This window comes from Chaetodon trifascialis, chromosome 10, assembly GCF_039877785.1.
Source record: "Chaetodon trifascialis isolate fChaTrf1 chromosome 10, fChaTrf1.hap1, whole genome shotgun sequence".
NCBI lineage: Eukaryota > Metazoa > Chordata > Actinopteri > Chaetodontiformes > Chaetodontidae > Chaetodon > Chaetodon trifascialis.
This window is the reverse complement of record NC_092065.1, coordinates 27,890,543-27,903,126: the sequence shown is the minus strand read 5'-3', so window position 1 is coordinate 27,903,126 and position 12,584 is coordinate 27,890,543. Positions and strand designations below refer to the sequence as shown.

Here is a 12,584-nt window from a genome sequence, read left to right as displayed (position 1 = left end):
CAGCGTTTGGTTGCTTCAGGCCCCTCGCACTCGATTGTTTCTGCAGCATTCACGCAGCAGTCAGTCGGCCCGTCGCACCTCAACGAGTCCTCGCCGTCGAGAAGGTGAAACCACGAGGAGGATTGCTTCAGATAAAGACTACATCAGGACGGTGGTGCTGGAAAACACATCTTTGCACACATGCATACCGTTTGAAGACAAATTGAAGCTAAAATGCCCAAAAAGATCAAATCTGACTGCATCACCTGTGTGTCAATATGGCTTCTGGCGGCAGTGTATGACACACTGATCTCGTAATTTGTCTTAAAAATGGGCAGAAAGCAGAGTTCAACACACTGCAGCTCACTCTTTCTGTGAATTATTGTTTGTGATGCGTTTCTACCTTCACTCTCAGTCTATTTTGGCTCATCTTCTTCTTTATTTCAACTTGTTTGCATTCACTTTGGACGGCACTGCGCTGTGTGTTCGCTCTGAAGTGACACTCAAACTGCAGGTTTCATTAAGTTTATACAAAAAGTATCGGAGACCTTAAAGTAATTCTGCTAATTATCCAAGTTCAGAAGTGTTCAAACTGAGAGGAGGACTAAGGAAAATGTTTACTTCACATGCAGTTCCTGATGTGTGAACGCAACTTGGTTTATATGCAACATGTCTAAAAACTTGTTGATGTCTTCTGGCTTGAACATCAACGCTGAGTGCAAACAGAAAGCGCTGGATTTTACACAAATAAAGACCTGCCTTGAACGCACCTTTTTAAATCTACTAATAATGAGCCGAGTCTGTATGGTGACGGTGAAATCAGAACAATGTGGAAGATTCTTCAACAGCTTGTTTGCAGCCACGTGACGTTTAATTCAGACGGAGGGCAGGAAGTGAAAACCACATTGGATGAGATGAAGGGAAGTTCTTGATGTGCTGCTTTAGATGAAATTACAACAAAAAGGTATAAAGAGAAAATCAAAACATGTTGGATGTGACCTTTACATGATGAAGAGGAGCGACTTTTCAGCTGAATCGAGAGTTTTGCTGCTCTTGAGGCAGCAGATAAAACAACTAGCTGCTCCTTCAGATGTCGTTCTGCTCGAGAAAACAAATGAAAGCAGACAAAAGTCTGGAGGAAAACAACTTTTCTGTTAACTGTTGGTCCACAACTTTGATACCAAAGAGCTCTTGATGACTGTCGTTTGGTTTTTTTAAGGGTTCGTAGTTTTTATTGTCCTGAGGATTAACGAGCAGCAAACGTTTAGCGCTGCCGTGCTGAACATTGACATGTACGTTACGGCTGTTTGCTACTTTAACCACTTGCAAAGGTTCACTGAAACGCCACTAAAGACAAGGATCGTCATTAACAAGACCTTTTTCTAGTGTTTTTCGGTCAATTTGTTGCTTTTTTCACCTTTATGAACAACAACTTTTGGTGCTCTATAAAAGCTCCTTGTGGTTTGTTCGATTGATCTGAGTGACCGTAAACGACCCTAAACATCTGCATTTTGAGTTTGTCTTAGTGCTTCCTGTGCAGTAAATCACTTCCTGCCCTCCATCTGCAGCCACAACAAAAGAATAACGTGACATCATCTGCAAACACGTGTTCTTCACTGTCCAGCAGCTGAAAGAAGGCCTGCAGTGCATAAGGAGGCTAAAGCTAACGCTAATCGCTCCTGGCGGGGAACAGTTGGGCGGGCTCTTACTTGACAGACTGCCAGGTCTCCTGCTCGAAGCCGCGGTGGATGGACTGGGCGATGGACGACTCCATCAGGTCGATGTAGCGCACCACCAGGGGGACGAACAGGTCCTGCAGGTGTTTGTGGAATGTCCCATTGCACAGGTGAGCTGCGAAGACCGGGTGAGCTAATTTAATGCTTTTTAAGAATGAAAACTCAAACAGCGCTGCATGAACATCAACAGCGGCAGCCAGTTCCAACAGCTGCAACGTTTTAGTGTGTTTTTGAGCTTTTCTGGTGAGATTGGTGGTGTACTGAGACTACATATTTCCTACAGTGTTACATATATTTTATCTACTGTGCAATAATACAAAACACTGGACTTAATTATATAAGTGCAATTACATTTTTTCCATTAGCAATATTATTTTTATACTCCTTTTGTATAAATGTGCATATATAGCTGATTGATTTCTATTGTCTCTCCTGCCCTGAGCCCTGACCTCAACCTGTCCAACACCTTTTGGCTGAACTGGAACGCTGACTCTACATCGTGCATTGTGAATTGTTGGCGTCCTGGTCCTGGTCTGTCTTTGGGGGGTGAACCCAGACCACAAGCTTCAAACTCTGAAGTCTAAGAGAGGCCGTTCTTCTGGGATCGAACGTGACTGCGCAGGTGTTTCTGATATTATATCTCAACACAACCTCTGCGTGCAGGTTTGAGACACAGTCAAACAGACAGGAGAGTCCTCGGGGGTGCTAACGGTCCACAGGAGGACAGACAAAGACAGACAGCGCCGGGTGAGAAGCGAGCATGCCGGTCTCTCAGGGCTTCATTAGTTTTAATTCCTCTCGCTCTGCTCCGTCATGATTAACACTAGCCTTTTTGCCCTCCAGAGAGAAAGCGGCCTCCCTCGCAACCGCCCGCCTTCGAACAATCAAGTGAGCATTTAAATAATCTACAGAACAACTGAGAGGACGCTCCCGTCAAAGAGGCGAGGAGACGCAGGAGATCAGCCGACCGCTGCAGAGCTTTCCCTGATTTTTCTCAACAGTCTGAATATTACAAAAACGTTGTTAACAATGAGAGAAGTCAAGGATTCATATTGTACTGTATCACTGCGAGGTTTAGAGAAGGCGACTAGTAAATCAACTCCATTATCTTTTTTCTTTTTACCTCCACCTGCCACCCGAGTATCTGATCGGGACTGAACTCGAGCGACTGTTCAGACATAATTATCAAAGAGGCTCGTTCCTGCGAACGGTCCAAGCGACGACTTCGCTCGTTCTGTGTTTCGTCTATTGACTCATTATGCTCCAATTTAAGTTGACTCATGTTGTGACACTTGGAATAATTACGGCATTAACAGAGGATGGTAATTAGAAAAATATAAAAGATATGAGCCACAAAAAAGAGATTTGTGGGTTCTTTGCATAATGGAAGCTGGGCTTTTTCTTCCCGGCGGTGCCCTTGGGCTGTCTATCTGCCTGCCTGTCTGTTACTGTACTCGAGGTACTTTGGCATCAGCCATGTTAAATAACGCCTCACGTCTCGCCAAATCTCTGCTGGCTCCGAGACAAAGCCGAGGGAGGGCTTGGATAGAGGAAACAATGAGCCGAGATTTTTCTCCAGCAGTCGGGTGAAATCTGAGCGGCGAGTTTATCCGGGAGGAAAGCAGCACAGCGATCAGAAACGCTGCAGCGAAACGTCCATGTTTGCCATACTTTAATCTAAAGTTTCCACCATAAGTTGTTTTTTGTTCACACATAGAAAAGCACATTACAAACAGAAGTGGGTGTGCAGAAACGTTCCCGTCGTCCTGAAATCTTGTCGCTCTGCGGATGAAAATTGACAAAATAGATGAAAATAGAACATGAGCGATGAAATCTCAGCTGCTGCTCTCACAGCTCCTGATTCTCAGCCTCCATCTCTGATCCACGCTGACAGATTTCTTGATTTTTGTTCAGACATTCCTTAATGTCAACTTTCTTCAGTGCTTCTTCTCTTTGCACTGTGAAGTGCTTTGGATCAGCTGTTGCGTTTGAGGTGCTTTATCAATAAAGTTTAGTTCACCGGCTGATCAAAGAGTCCGGCATCACATTACATATTTTTATCTTTTTCCTACCAAGTCTGTGCACATACATCTGTTCTTATACTACGTTACATATGTTTTTATCTACTGTGCAATGGTGAAAAAACTGTACTTTTATCATTATCTTATCTCACCATGTAAAATTACATTTTTTTTCTCATTAGCAATGGTAATTTTTAATTTCCCCCCTTTTTGTATCGAATGTATATGTGCACAGTTTATTTTTATTCTCTCTTATGTTTCTTTGTATATTCCTGCTACTACTGCTGCTGCCTGTAACACCTTAATTTCCTCTACAGGGGTTAATAAAGTGCTACCTTATCTTATCTTATCTTATCTTATCTAGCTCTGCTGTATGAGCTTAAAAGACAGAAAACATTGCTTAAATCCACAAATGACAAATGAAAACATTTCCAAGGACTTATTTCTTTTTATGATGTCGTATTTTAAGGACACGGGGTGTTTGAGCCCCCACAGCTTCGACTTTTGCGACCAATCAGAACTCTTTGTTTCTCAAACTTGGTGTTGTGAAGACAGCAGACGCCACGTTCAGCCCTCGTACAGGTTCAGAGGGGCGCTGATTCCTCTTGATGGTCGTTTTGGAGGCTGCTCTTCAGCTGCTTCGTGTTAGTGAACGAGGTGTTTCTGTCATTTAGTCGAACTCGTCGATATAAGTGATCGCAGCGGCTGCAGAGTCTATTTTCAAAGAAAGACACAGGAGCGTGACGCTGTGCTAACGTCCTCTGCAGCTGCAGCACCTGCTGACAGGTAGACGGCTCAGCTGAAGATAAATCGATCGTGTCCCTCGTCCGGCCTCCTCACTTTTCTCCTCTGCTCGCGTTAATTATCTCCCCGTCTGAGCGTGAGAGGTGCCGCTAACCTCGCCTGTTAACGAGCCTCGTTCTCTCCAGCGTCATCGGTGTTAATTAGCGCTCTTAGCAGCGAGACCACGTTCCGTTCGGGGCGTTTCCTCCCAAAAAGCTGCAGCTTCTGAAGCCTGAAAATGAAGGTCAGGCTGTAAGTAAAGATGAAAGTATGACAAGAAACTCAGAGCCACCAGCATGCAGGCGCAGCCGAAGGTCGGCGGCGAGGTGGCCGACGGCTCACAGAGGTAATTCTTTTATCCTGTTCAGGTGAGTTTTACTTCTAATTTGTTGTTTTCTCCCCGTGCATCCATTTAAATCTTAATTAAAGCTGCAGCTGTAAAAACTGTCCTGTTACAGGTGCAAACAGCCCAGATGGTGCAGGAGCTGAATGTCCATTTCTCAGTGCATTCCAGGTGGGATGAAGGTAACGGAGAAACCGGACAGAGATTTGTGGATTTTAGCTTGAATCTTTCACTTCCTGCGTGGAGAAGATTTCCCAGCAGAGCGAAGAGAATTTAATTTGGAGGAAATCTGAAGCGGCTCGGCGTGTCTGATCTGACTGCTGCGCACGCCTGTTGGTTGGGAGCCCACAGAAACTGGCAGAGTAAAGCTGTGATTACAGACAGCAGGAAATTATCCGCTGAACTGTGCCTGACACTCAGTTTGTCATCGGCTCAAATCACAAATTTCCACCCAGTGAATGAAACAAAGTTAATTCTCAGAGTCGAGCCACAGTTTTAATAACTGACATTTTGCGTTCATTATTAATCAGTTTTGAGGCGTTTGTGCTGGATTTTGCCAGAAATGTGGCTCTGAAGAAGCTAACGTAGCTGCTAGCATTAACGAACCTAAGTAAACGGCGTCGCCTGACTGGTGTTTGTGGAGTTCCTAAAATAACGGGAAGATTCAAAGGTCTGGAGAGGAAATAATCATTTATGTACAACTGTCTGATGGATGAACGTCACGCTTTGTTTCACTGAAAAAGAAAAGCATTGTTGAGAACAGAAAGAGGCCAAAAGACTTTGGAAACCATCCGTCATGTTATACAAGCATAGCATGTAAACTGCTGCTCTAGACCATTAAGACTGAGTAACAGTGCTTTTATTTTGAAATACCATTTCCCCTTCCGAGTGAGCACAGGCAGCCTATCAGGTCTGGCTGTTCGTTAGCCGTTTTGGCCGTTAGCTCAGAGCACAGCTGACAAAATGTGCTCGTTCATGACAAAGAAAAAGACTCACGGTCAGTTCGCAGGAAGTTGTTGAGCAGCTGGAAAAGCGGGAAGCTGTCCCAGGAGTCGACGGGCTGGACCTGCAGAGCGGCGTCCATGTCGGCTCTGTACAGAGACAGAAATGTCTCGGCGTGCTCGGCCATCAGCTCGGGCCACCACGAGAAAGCCTGAGAGAGACAGAGAGATGAGACAACACCAAGACAGACACAGAGGAGACAGTCCTCAGAAAAACGACATCAGCTGCTTCACCTGAAGCAGAGAAACGACAGTCAGACCGCCCTCTGGTGGACGTGGAAATCATGACGGATGGGACAAAAAACCTTGAACTTTAAGACGAGAGACAACCGCCGTCAAAGAGTCAAACGGTGATGTCGGACAGTTTCGGGAAAGACGAGCAGCTAACGGCTAAAACTCTGTGCTTTCTTTTGGAGGACTTGAACGTCAGGAAGACGTCAGGAAAACAAGTGATGTGATCTGTCCATCAGGAAAGACAAAGAAAAAGAAGAGGTGACGAAGCAGAGGAGGAGGAAAAGAAAAGAGGAAGATGGAGAGAAACAGATGTGAGGACAAGAAGACGATAAAGGATGATTAGAAGAACAGTGTGAAGAAGGACAGATGGGATGAAAGATGGGAGGAAGAAAGGAAGAAAGGAAAAAGAAAGGCTGGATGAAGGAGTTAAATATGAATGAAAGGGAAAGGGTGAAAAGATGGGAGAAAGAGAAGGAAAAATGAAAGAAAAAGACAAAGAGAAGGAAAATAAATAGAAAAGAATGGAAGAAAGGAAGCAGGAAAAGGAAAGAAAGGGAGGAAAAAAGTAGGAAACAAAAAAGGGGAAGATAAAAGGTGAGCATGAAGAGGAGGGAAGAAGAGTTAAAAGAAGAGAGAAGGAATAATAGGAAGAAGACAGAAGGATAGAAATAAGGGACAGATGGAGGAGAAAAGACAGGATGAAGAAAGGAAATAAAAGGACAAATGGGAATAATTAGTAAGAGGATTAGTGGAAAGGGGTAGAAAAAGAGGGGAATAATGAAAAGAAGAAGGAAAATAAAGGGAACAATGGAAGAGGGAGACAAAAGAGGGAAGATTAGAAGTTTGACAAAAGATGACAGGAAAGAAGGGAAGATGCAGAAAATGTAAAAAGAGAAAGGATGAACGGAGAAGGAGAGAACATAGAAAGGAAGGAGAGGAAAAGGAGAAAGCATTCGTCCTGTTTGACTTCCTGTTCGTCGCCTGTGCGACGCGCTGACACAGAAGAAGAAAACTAATAAGACATCAGACGCAGTGTGAGCACAGAAAGGTCGTTAACACGAGATCAGCTGAGACAACGATCATCCCGCTGCAGCAACAGCAGCTTCACGTCGCCATTCGATTGGTCGATTCACGAGCTTTCCCGGAGCTTTCGTCTCCTTATGATGTGTGAAAAGGCCAGTGAGCGACCTTTGAGCGTTTTTCCAGGTCAAGACGAAACGCTCACGCTCGTGTTTGACCAGTCAGTCCAGGAGACGTCGCTTTGATATATCAGGTTGAATTCTGGGAAATGAGGCCGATCGTGGGAGAATCTCTTCCTGTTTCCAGTCCAGGATCATTCGCACGTTTGTTTGTTTGTTTGTTTGTCTTTGCTCTGCAGTGACACCAATAGCACCAATCGCAGAACGCTTATGGTGATTGGCTGATTCTTCTTCTACTACTGAATGCAGGTGTCGTGTGATTGGAGAACTTCCCGTACTGTCGGTGCCGGGTTATTTCGGTCGATGCCCTAAAGGTAACGGAAGATTAGCTAACGTACCAGCTGCAATTTCCTTCTGGTTAATTTTTAAGTTAAAATGGCCGCATGCCGTTCAGCTCGGGGGCGAGGGCCACAGGTGGCGGTTCAATGCTTCAAGATCGCCCAAAAGTTCAGATTAAATGTCCGAAAACATAAAGACAAACACCGACGACCAAGACGCTGGAATCCTTCAACCCTGAGCCACAAAAAAACCTTCTGCCTTCAGGTTTGTCAGCAGGTGAGACCACGAAACACGTTAATTCACATACAGCAAAGGTGAGAACAAGAAGGCTGGCAGGGACCCCACGGAGAACGGGTCTGATGGGGGTCCGGATCCGACAAAACCAACAGAAACACAAACACGAGTGAAACCATCGAACTCACCTCTCGTCCCTTCCAGCGGTGGAGGACAAAAAAGAGAAGCAGAGAGGACAGACAGTCAGATCAGAGGACAGCTTAATGTGGTTTTATTTTGAAAGTCTGAGCAGGTTTTCCTGTGTGGGACAGCGCCGCTAACAGACGCCATGACACCTGTGATGTCACAGGTTCATTATTGTTTGTTTGTTAGAGATAAAAATGAAATGTTTGAGCTGCAGGATCGAAAGTTTTCACGTTCATCTGAGCTCGCCTTCACTCCGAGTTCAACACCTGAGCACACCTGCAGGATTCTGTGACATCACAACTATTATGAGCCAATCGTGGTCCAGTATGTTCCTTATGAAACGATAAATACGACACCTGACAGGATCCCGTTCGGATTTTAGCGTTGTGACGTTTCGAGCACGAAGTTCTTCCTCAGACTTTTGATAAATACAGAGAGGCGCCATCTTTAATACCCATAATGCATCTTTCAAGCACAGGTGACATACAGTACCACACCTTTCGCAGCCATGAAGGCCTCGGGGGAAAGCTGTGATGTTTACACACCTGAACCCAGGTATGTCACATGTCTTTGTGAGATGCATTGTGGGTATCTAAGATGGCGGAGAGTTTAGTGAAAAGAACAGTTAAAGTGCTTTTGAGACTTTTAAAGAAGGACGCTCGCTGGCGTTGGAGTGAGGAGACAGCGAGCGGCTCGTCTCGTCATCAAACTCTGACAGTAAATAAACAACAACAGAAGCGCCGACAGCCACCGAGTAAACAATTAAGATCCGTCTCCAGATTAAAGCCGTGACAGCTTGTGGCGCCGCTCCGACAAAGAGCCTCTAATTTGTCGTTAGCGTCACATCTGACGCTTGGAGCAGAGATCCACCAGTCGCCATGGCAGCGGCAGGACGTGGCCTGTTATTAATAGCGCGGGAACAGATGCCCGAGCGCCGCGCTGCCACTTAGGGCCGATCACGCTGCTGCGTCTCAACACCTATGATTGATCAGTTTTGCACGGCAGCGTAGAAACGCATATGGCCCGTGGGCGTTGTTTTCATCGAGCCTCCGCCGCAGATGTTTATGCAGCGCCGCCACTTGACGTGCCGTCCGCCACTTCGGCGCAAGCGACAGAGGCGAGGGAGGGAAATGGACAAAGAGATCAAGAACGTTAATGAAATGATCAAGCGACCGAGAGCGAGGGAAGAAGAAGAGCGTCGGAGTTAAACTGTCCGTGAAAGCGACGCAAACGAGACGAAGAAAACTCGTCTTCTTTCCCACAGCGACAACGAGAGTCTGTCACGTCCAGCGGCGCCACCGCAGAAACTTCCTGTCATTGCTCTCGGCCGGCGGGTTCGGCCCTTTGACGAGCTGCTGGAATCATGCGTGCGTTTGTTTCCTGACTGCGAGTTCTATCACTGACAGTGAAATGTTGAATAAAACCGTGCCGACGCTCGCTCGGACGAGGCCTCTGCTGGGCTGCGTGAAACTTCCCGCCGTCGTCCTCAGACAAACTGCAGCACAGACACAAATCAGATACCTCCGAGTGATGCTCGTCGTTCTGCTGCAGCACCTCGATGCAGAGCTCCCCCAGCCGCATCATGTCCTCCAGCCTTTTCTCCGGAGCCGCCTGAGCGTCGGCTGAAGGTCGGGAGGCGGCGGCGAACGTCCGGGACAGAAAGAAAAACACACCAGCATTTAAAACATGAAAGCGAAGCGTTCACTGAACGCCGCTGATGCTCAGCCAAACTTTACACCCTGAAACACTGAAATCAACTAACTTTATGTGAACATGTTCATGACAAAGACGTTAGAAATAAAGCAGCAGCCATTGAAGGACGAGCGGTCGGCCTCATGACGCCCAGCTGCACTGAGGCCGCAGCAGCGTTTCATCAAACTAAAGAAAGTGCAGCTTATATATGTGTTCATGTCACATCTGTGCAGCGTCAGCGTGCAGGCTGAAGCTTCAGAGGGACGGAGACTCAGAGGACGTCCGTCCAAACTCTCACCTTTGATCTGAGCGTACTCCATCAGCTGGCTGTAGTTGATTCCAGCTGCTTTTTCCAGACACTTCTGCACCAGCTTCTTCATGTCCTCTGCAGGAACGGGCGTCGTGATGTCCTTCATCAGAACCTGAAGCACACAAACAACAGAGCGGGTTCTCCGGCAGGCTCGAGCTCAGCGAGCTGAAATCACGAATCCTCAGCGATTCATTCAGGAGGCTTCTGCTTTTTGAGGAACGTGCACGACTCAGATTCAGTGTGTCTCTGAGCTCATGTGTTCATCTCCTTCATCCTTCATGTGTTCACAAAGCGGTGAACTCGCTCGTCCTCGCTGTGAGCGAGCAGCATGTTGTCACATTCTGCTTGAATTAGCGTCTCAGATTAGCAGCATCAGGGTTGAATTTCACTGGATTACTTCAATTTCTGGTACTTTATACTTCAACTCCACGACATGTCAAAGGGGTATATTGTACTTTATACTGTAATACTTTTTATTTGACTGCACTGTTGCCAGTTAATTTGATTTTAATATGATCATCTAATTAAATCTAAACGTGTTCTTATGGATTAAAATGGTCAGACTGGATCTTTCAGGACCTCCGCAGGTAGGCTTTTAGATGCAGGACCTTTACTTGTAACAGAGCATTTGTACATGGCGTTATTGGTATTTTTACTGCAGTAAATCTGAATACTTCCTCCAACAGTGGTGTCATCATGTAATACTTCACCTGTGGGGCTGCATCGGCTAACAGGTGTGACTGCACACGTCGACCTGCCTGTTCAGATTTGAGCTGTTTGGACATATTTGCATCATGTTCCTTCATACGAAGCGGATCAGTAACCTGTTAGTTATCTGTGCACATATTTTCACAGCTGTCTGAGAGGGACAACACGTCATCTGAGACTAATCCGTCCTCCGGCTCAAAGTAAACGTAGGAACCTTTAAAATGAACTCAAGTCTGAGGTAGGACTGCTTTTAGTGCTGGACTCATAAAGGCCCAGATTCTACCAACCAGCCTCACAGGACGTGAAATGCACAAGTACTTGAACGTGTTCCCGTACCCGCTCCTGCAGGGACAGCGTCGCCTTCAGGGCCCCATCTGGTCGTCCGAAGGGAAAGCAGTACCTGCAGATGCAAAACGTGGGCGGTCATCACATTTAGAGACAATCTCAAGGACGACTGCGTGAACAAAAAAGAAGGAGAAGAAGAATAGAAGATGGAAGCAGCGGCAGAGAGACGTCAGTCAGCGTCAACAGATGGCTGCGTCCTTTCATCTAATTACGCTGACGGAGGAAGCTTTTCTCACCTCCGGCTCGTCTGAGCGCAGACGAGGAGGTTCAGGGAGGTTTCACGTTGCTAATTGACAAGTGAACAGAGCTAAATAAACAAAGGCACGCGGTCGCGCAGGTCAGCCGCTTCAATCGGACAAAAACCTCCAGGCAGATGTCCTGTTCCTCCACACCGACACCACTGAAAACCCGAGAGGAGACGGACGCTGAACACTCGGCTCATGCTTTACGTCAAGCCACCGGTTCGTGATGTTCATTTAAATGGAAAAAGAAAATCCATTAAAGAGCCGAACATGTCGAAAAGACCTGTGAGCGAGCGCTTTGAGAACGTGTGTGTACCAACAGTTAAGATACCTGAATTAACGTGTGACATCTGTGAAAACATTTAAAATCAGACTGAACAGAAAACATACGGATCCAGTCCTGATCAATTAGAAATATACATTCACGATCTAATAAAACATCACAAAGCTAAAACACGTTTATCTGCCGCACGTTATTTCATTCACTGAGACGTTTCTGACTCCTTTGGCTTGTTAATCTGTTTTTCTGGATGCATTCAGAGAAAAAAATCATCATCTGCTGCCTGGATTGTGCTGAATGTTGACAGACTCATCCACAGGTGGATGCTGACGCTCCTAAACATCCATGTTTAACTGTCATTTAACAGATTCCTCAAAAGGACAGGAAGACGCTTCGTCAATGACGTGAACATCATCAGGGCTGGCGTCTGCTTTCAGCCTTTCTGTCCACATACTTATGGCCATGTGCTTTGTGCTTTGGTCAGTTTGTGGGTGCGTTCACGACACCGAACCTCGACTGAAAGCCGAACGACCGCTCGTAAAACCAAACGGCGATTAAGTCATCTTCAGATAATCTGCTTCCCGTGGAAGAAGGGATAAGAATCATGAAAGGCGTGAAGAGGAGTTAAACGTGTAACCTTAAATGAATCTTTAGCCGCTGAGCTCAGCTTTAATCTAAGCTAAACTGTGGAAATCCTGCTCTTGTCCGGGGGGCGTTAGCATAATCCCGGCATTGTCCCGGCCTTTGTTTGCCAGCATTAGCCTCTTGTTGAGGTGAGTTAGTAATGACTCCCGCTGATCGACCCCCTCCTCGGCCCCTCCTCGCCCCTCCTCTCCTCTCTGGGGCCAGATGGAGGGCCCCTCTCAGGCGTGAAGGGTTTAAAGAGCCGGGCTTGGGGACAGTTAATGGCACAGGTCCATTCAGACGAGTGTTGCTCAAGGTCTCGGGGCTGTCGCTTTCACACCGCGCTCACAATGCGTTCACACGGCGGCGGCGGCGCTGAATAGCAGCA

General features: G+C 46.5%; 1 protein-coding gene across 1 annotated transcript in view; it reads right to left on the bottom strand.

Annotated features, from left to right (window-relative positions):
- cadps2 (Ca++-dependent secretion activator 2) overlaps positions 1-12,584 on the bottom strand; it is a 150,564-nt gene that overhangs the window by 34,782 nt on the left and 103,198 nt on the right. The window contains exons 15-19 of the mRNA XM_070972496.1: positions 11,042-11,105; positions 9,986-10,109; positions 9,517-9,617; positions 5,859-6,015; positions 1,689-1,830 (exon numbers count right to left, since the gene is read on the bottom strand). Of these exons, the coding sequence (XP_070828597.1) occupies positions 1,689-1,830; positions 5,859-6,015; positions 9,517-9,617; positions 9,986-10,109; positions 11,042-11,105 (588 nt within the window). The remainder of the gene's footprint in view (positions 1-1,688; positions 1,831-5,858; positions 6,016-9,516; positions 9,618-9,985; positions 10,110-11,041; positions 11,106-12,584) is intronic.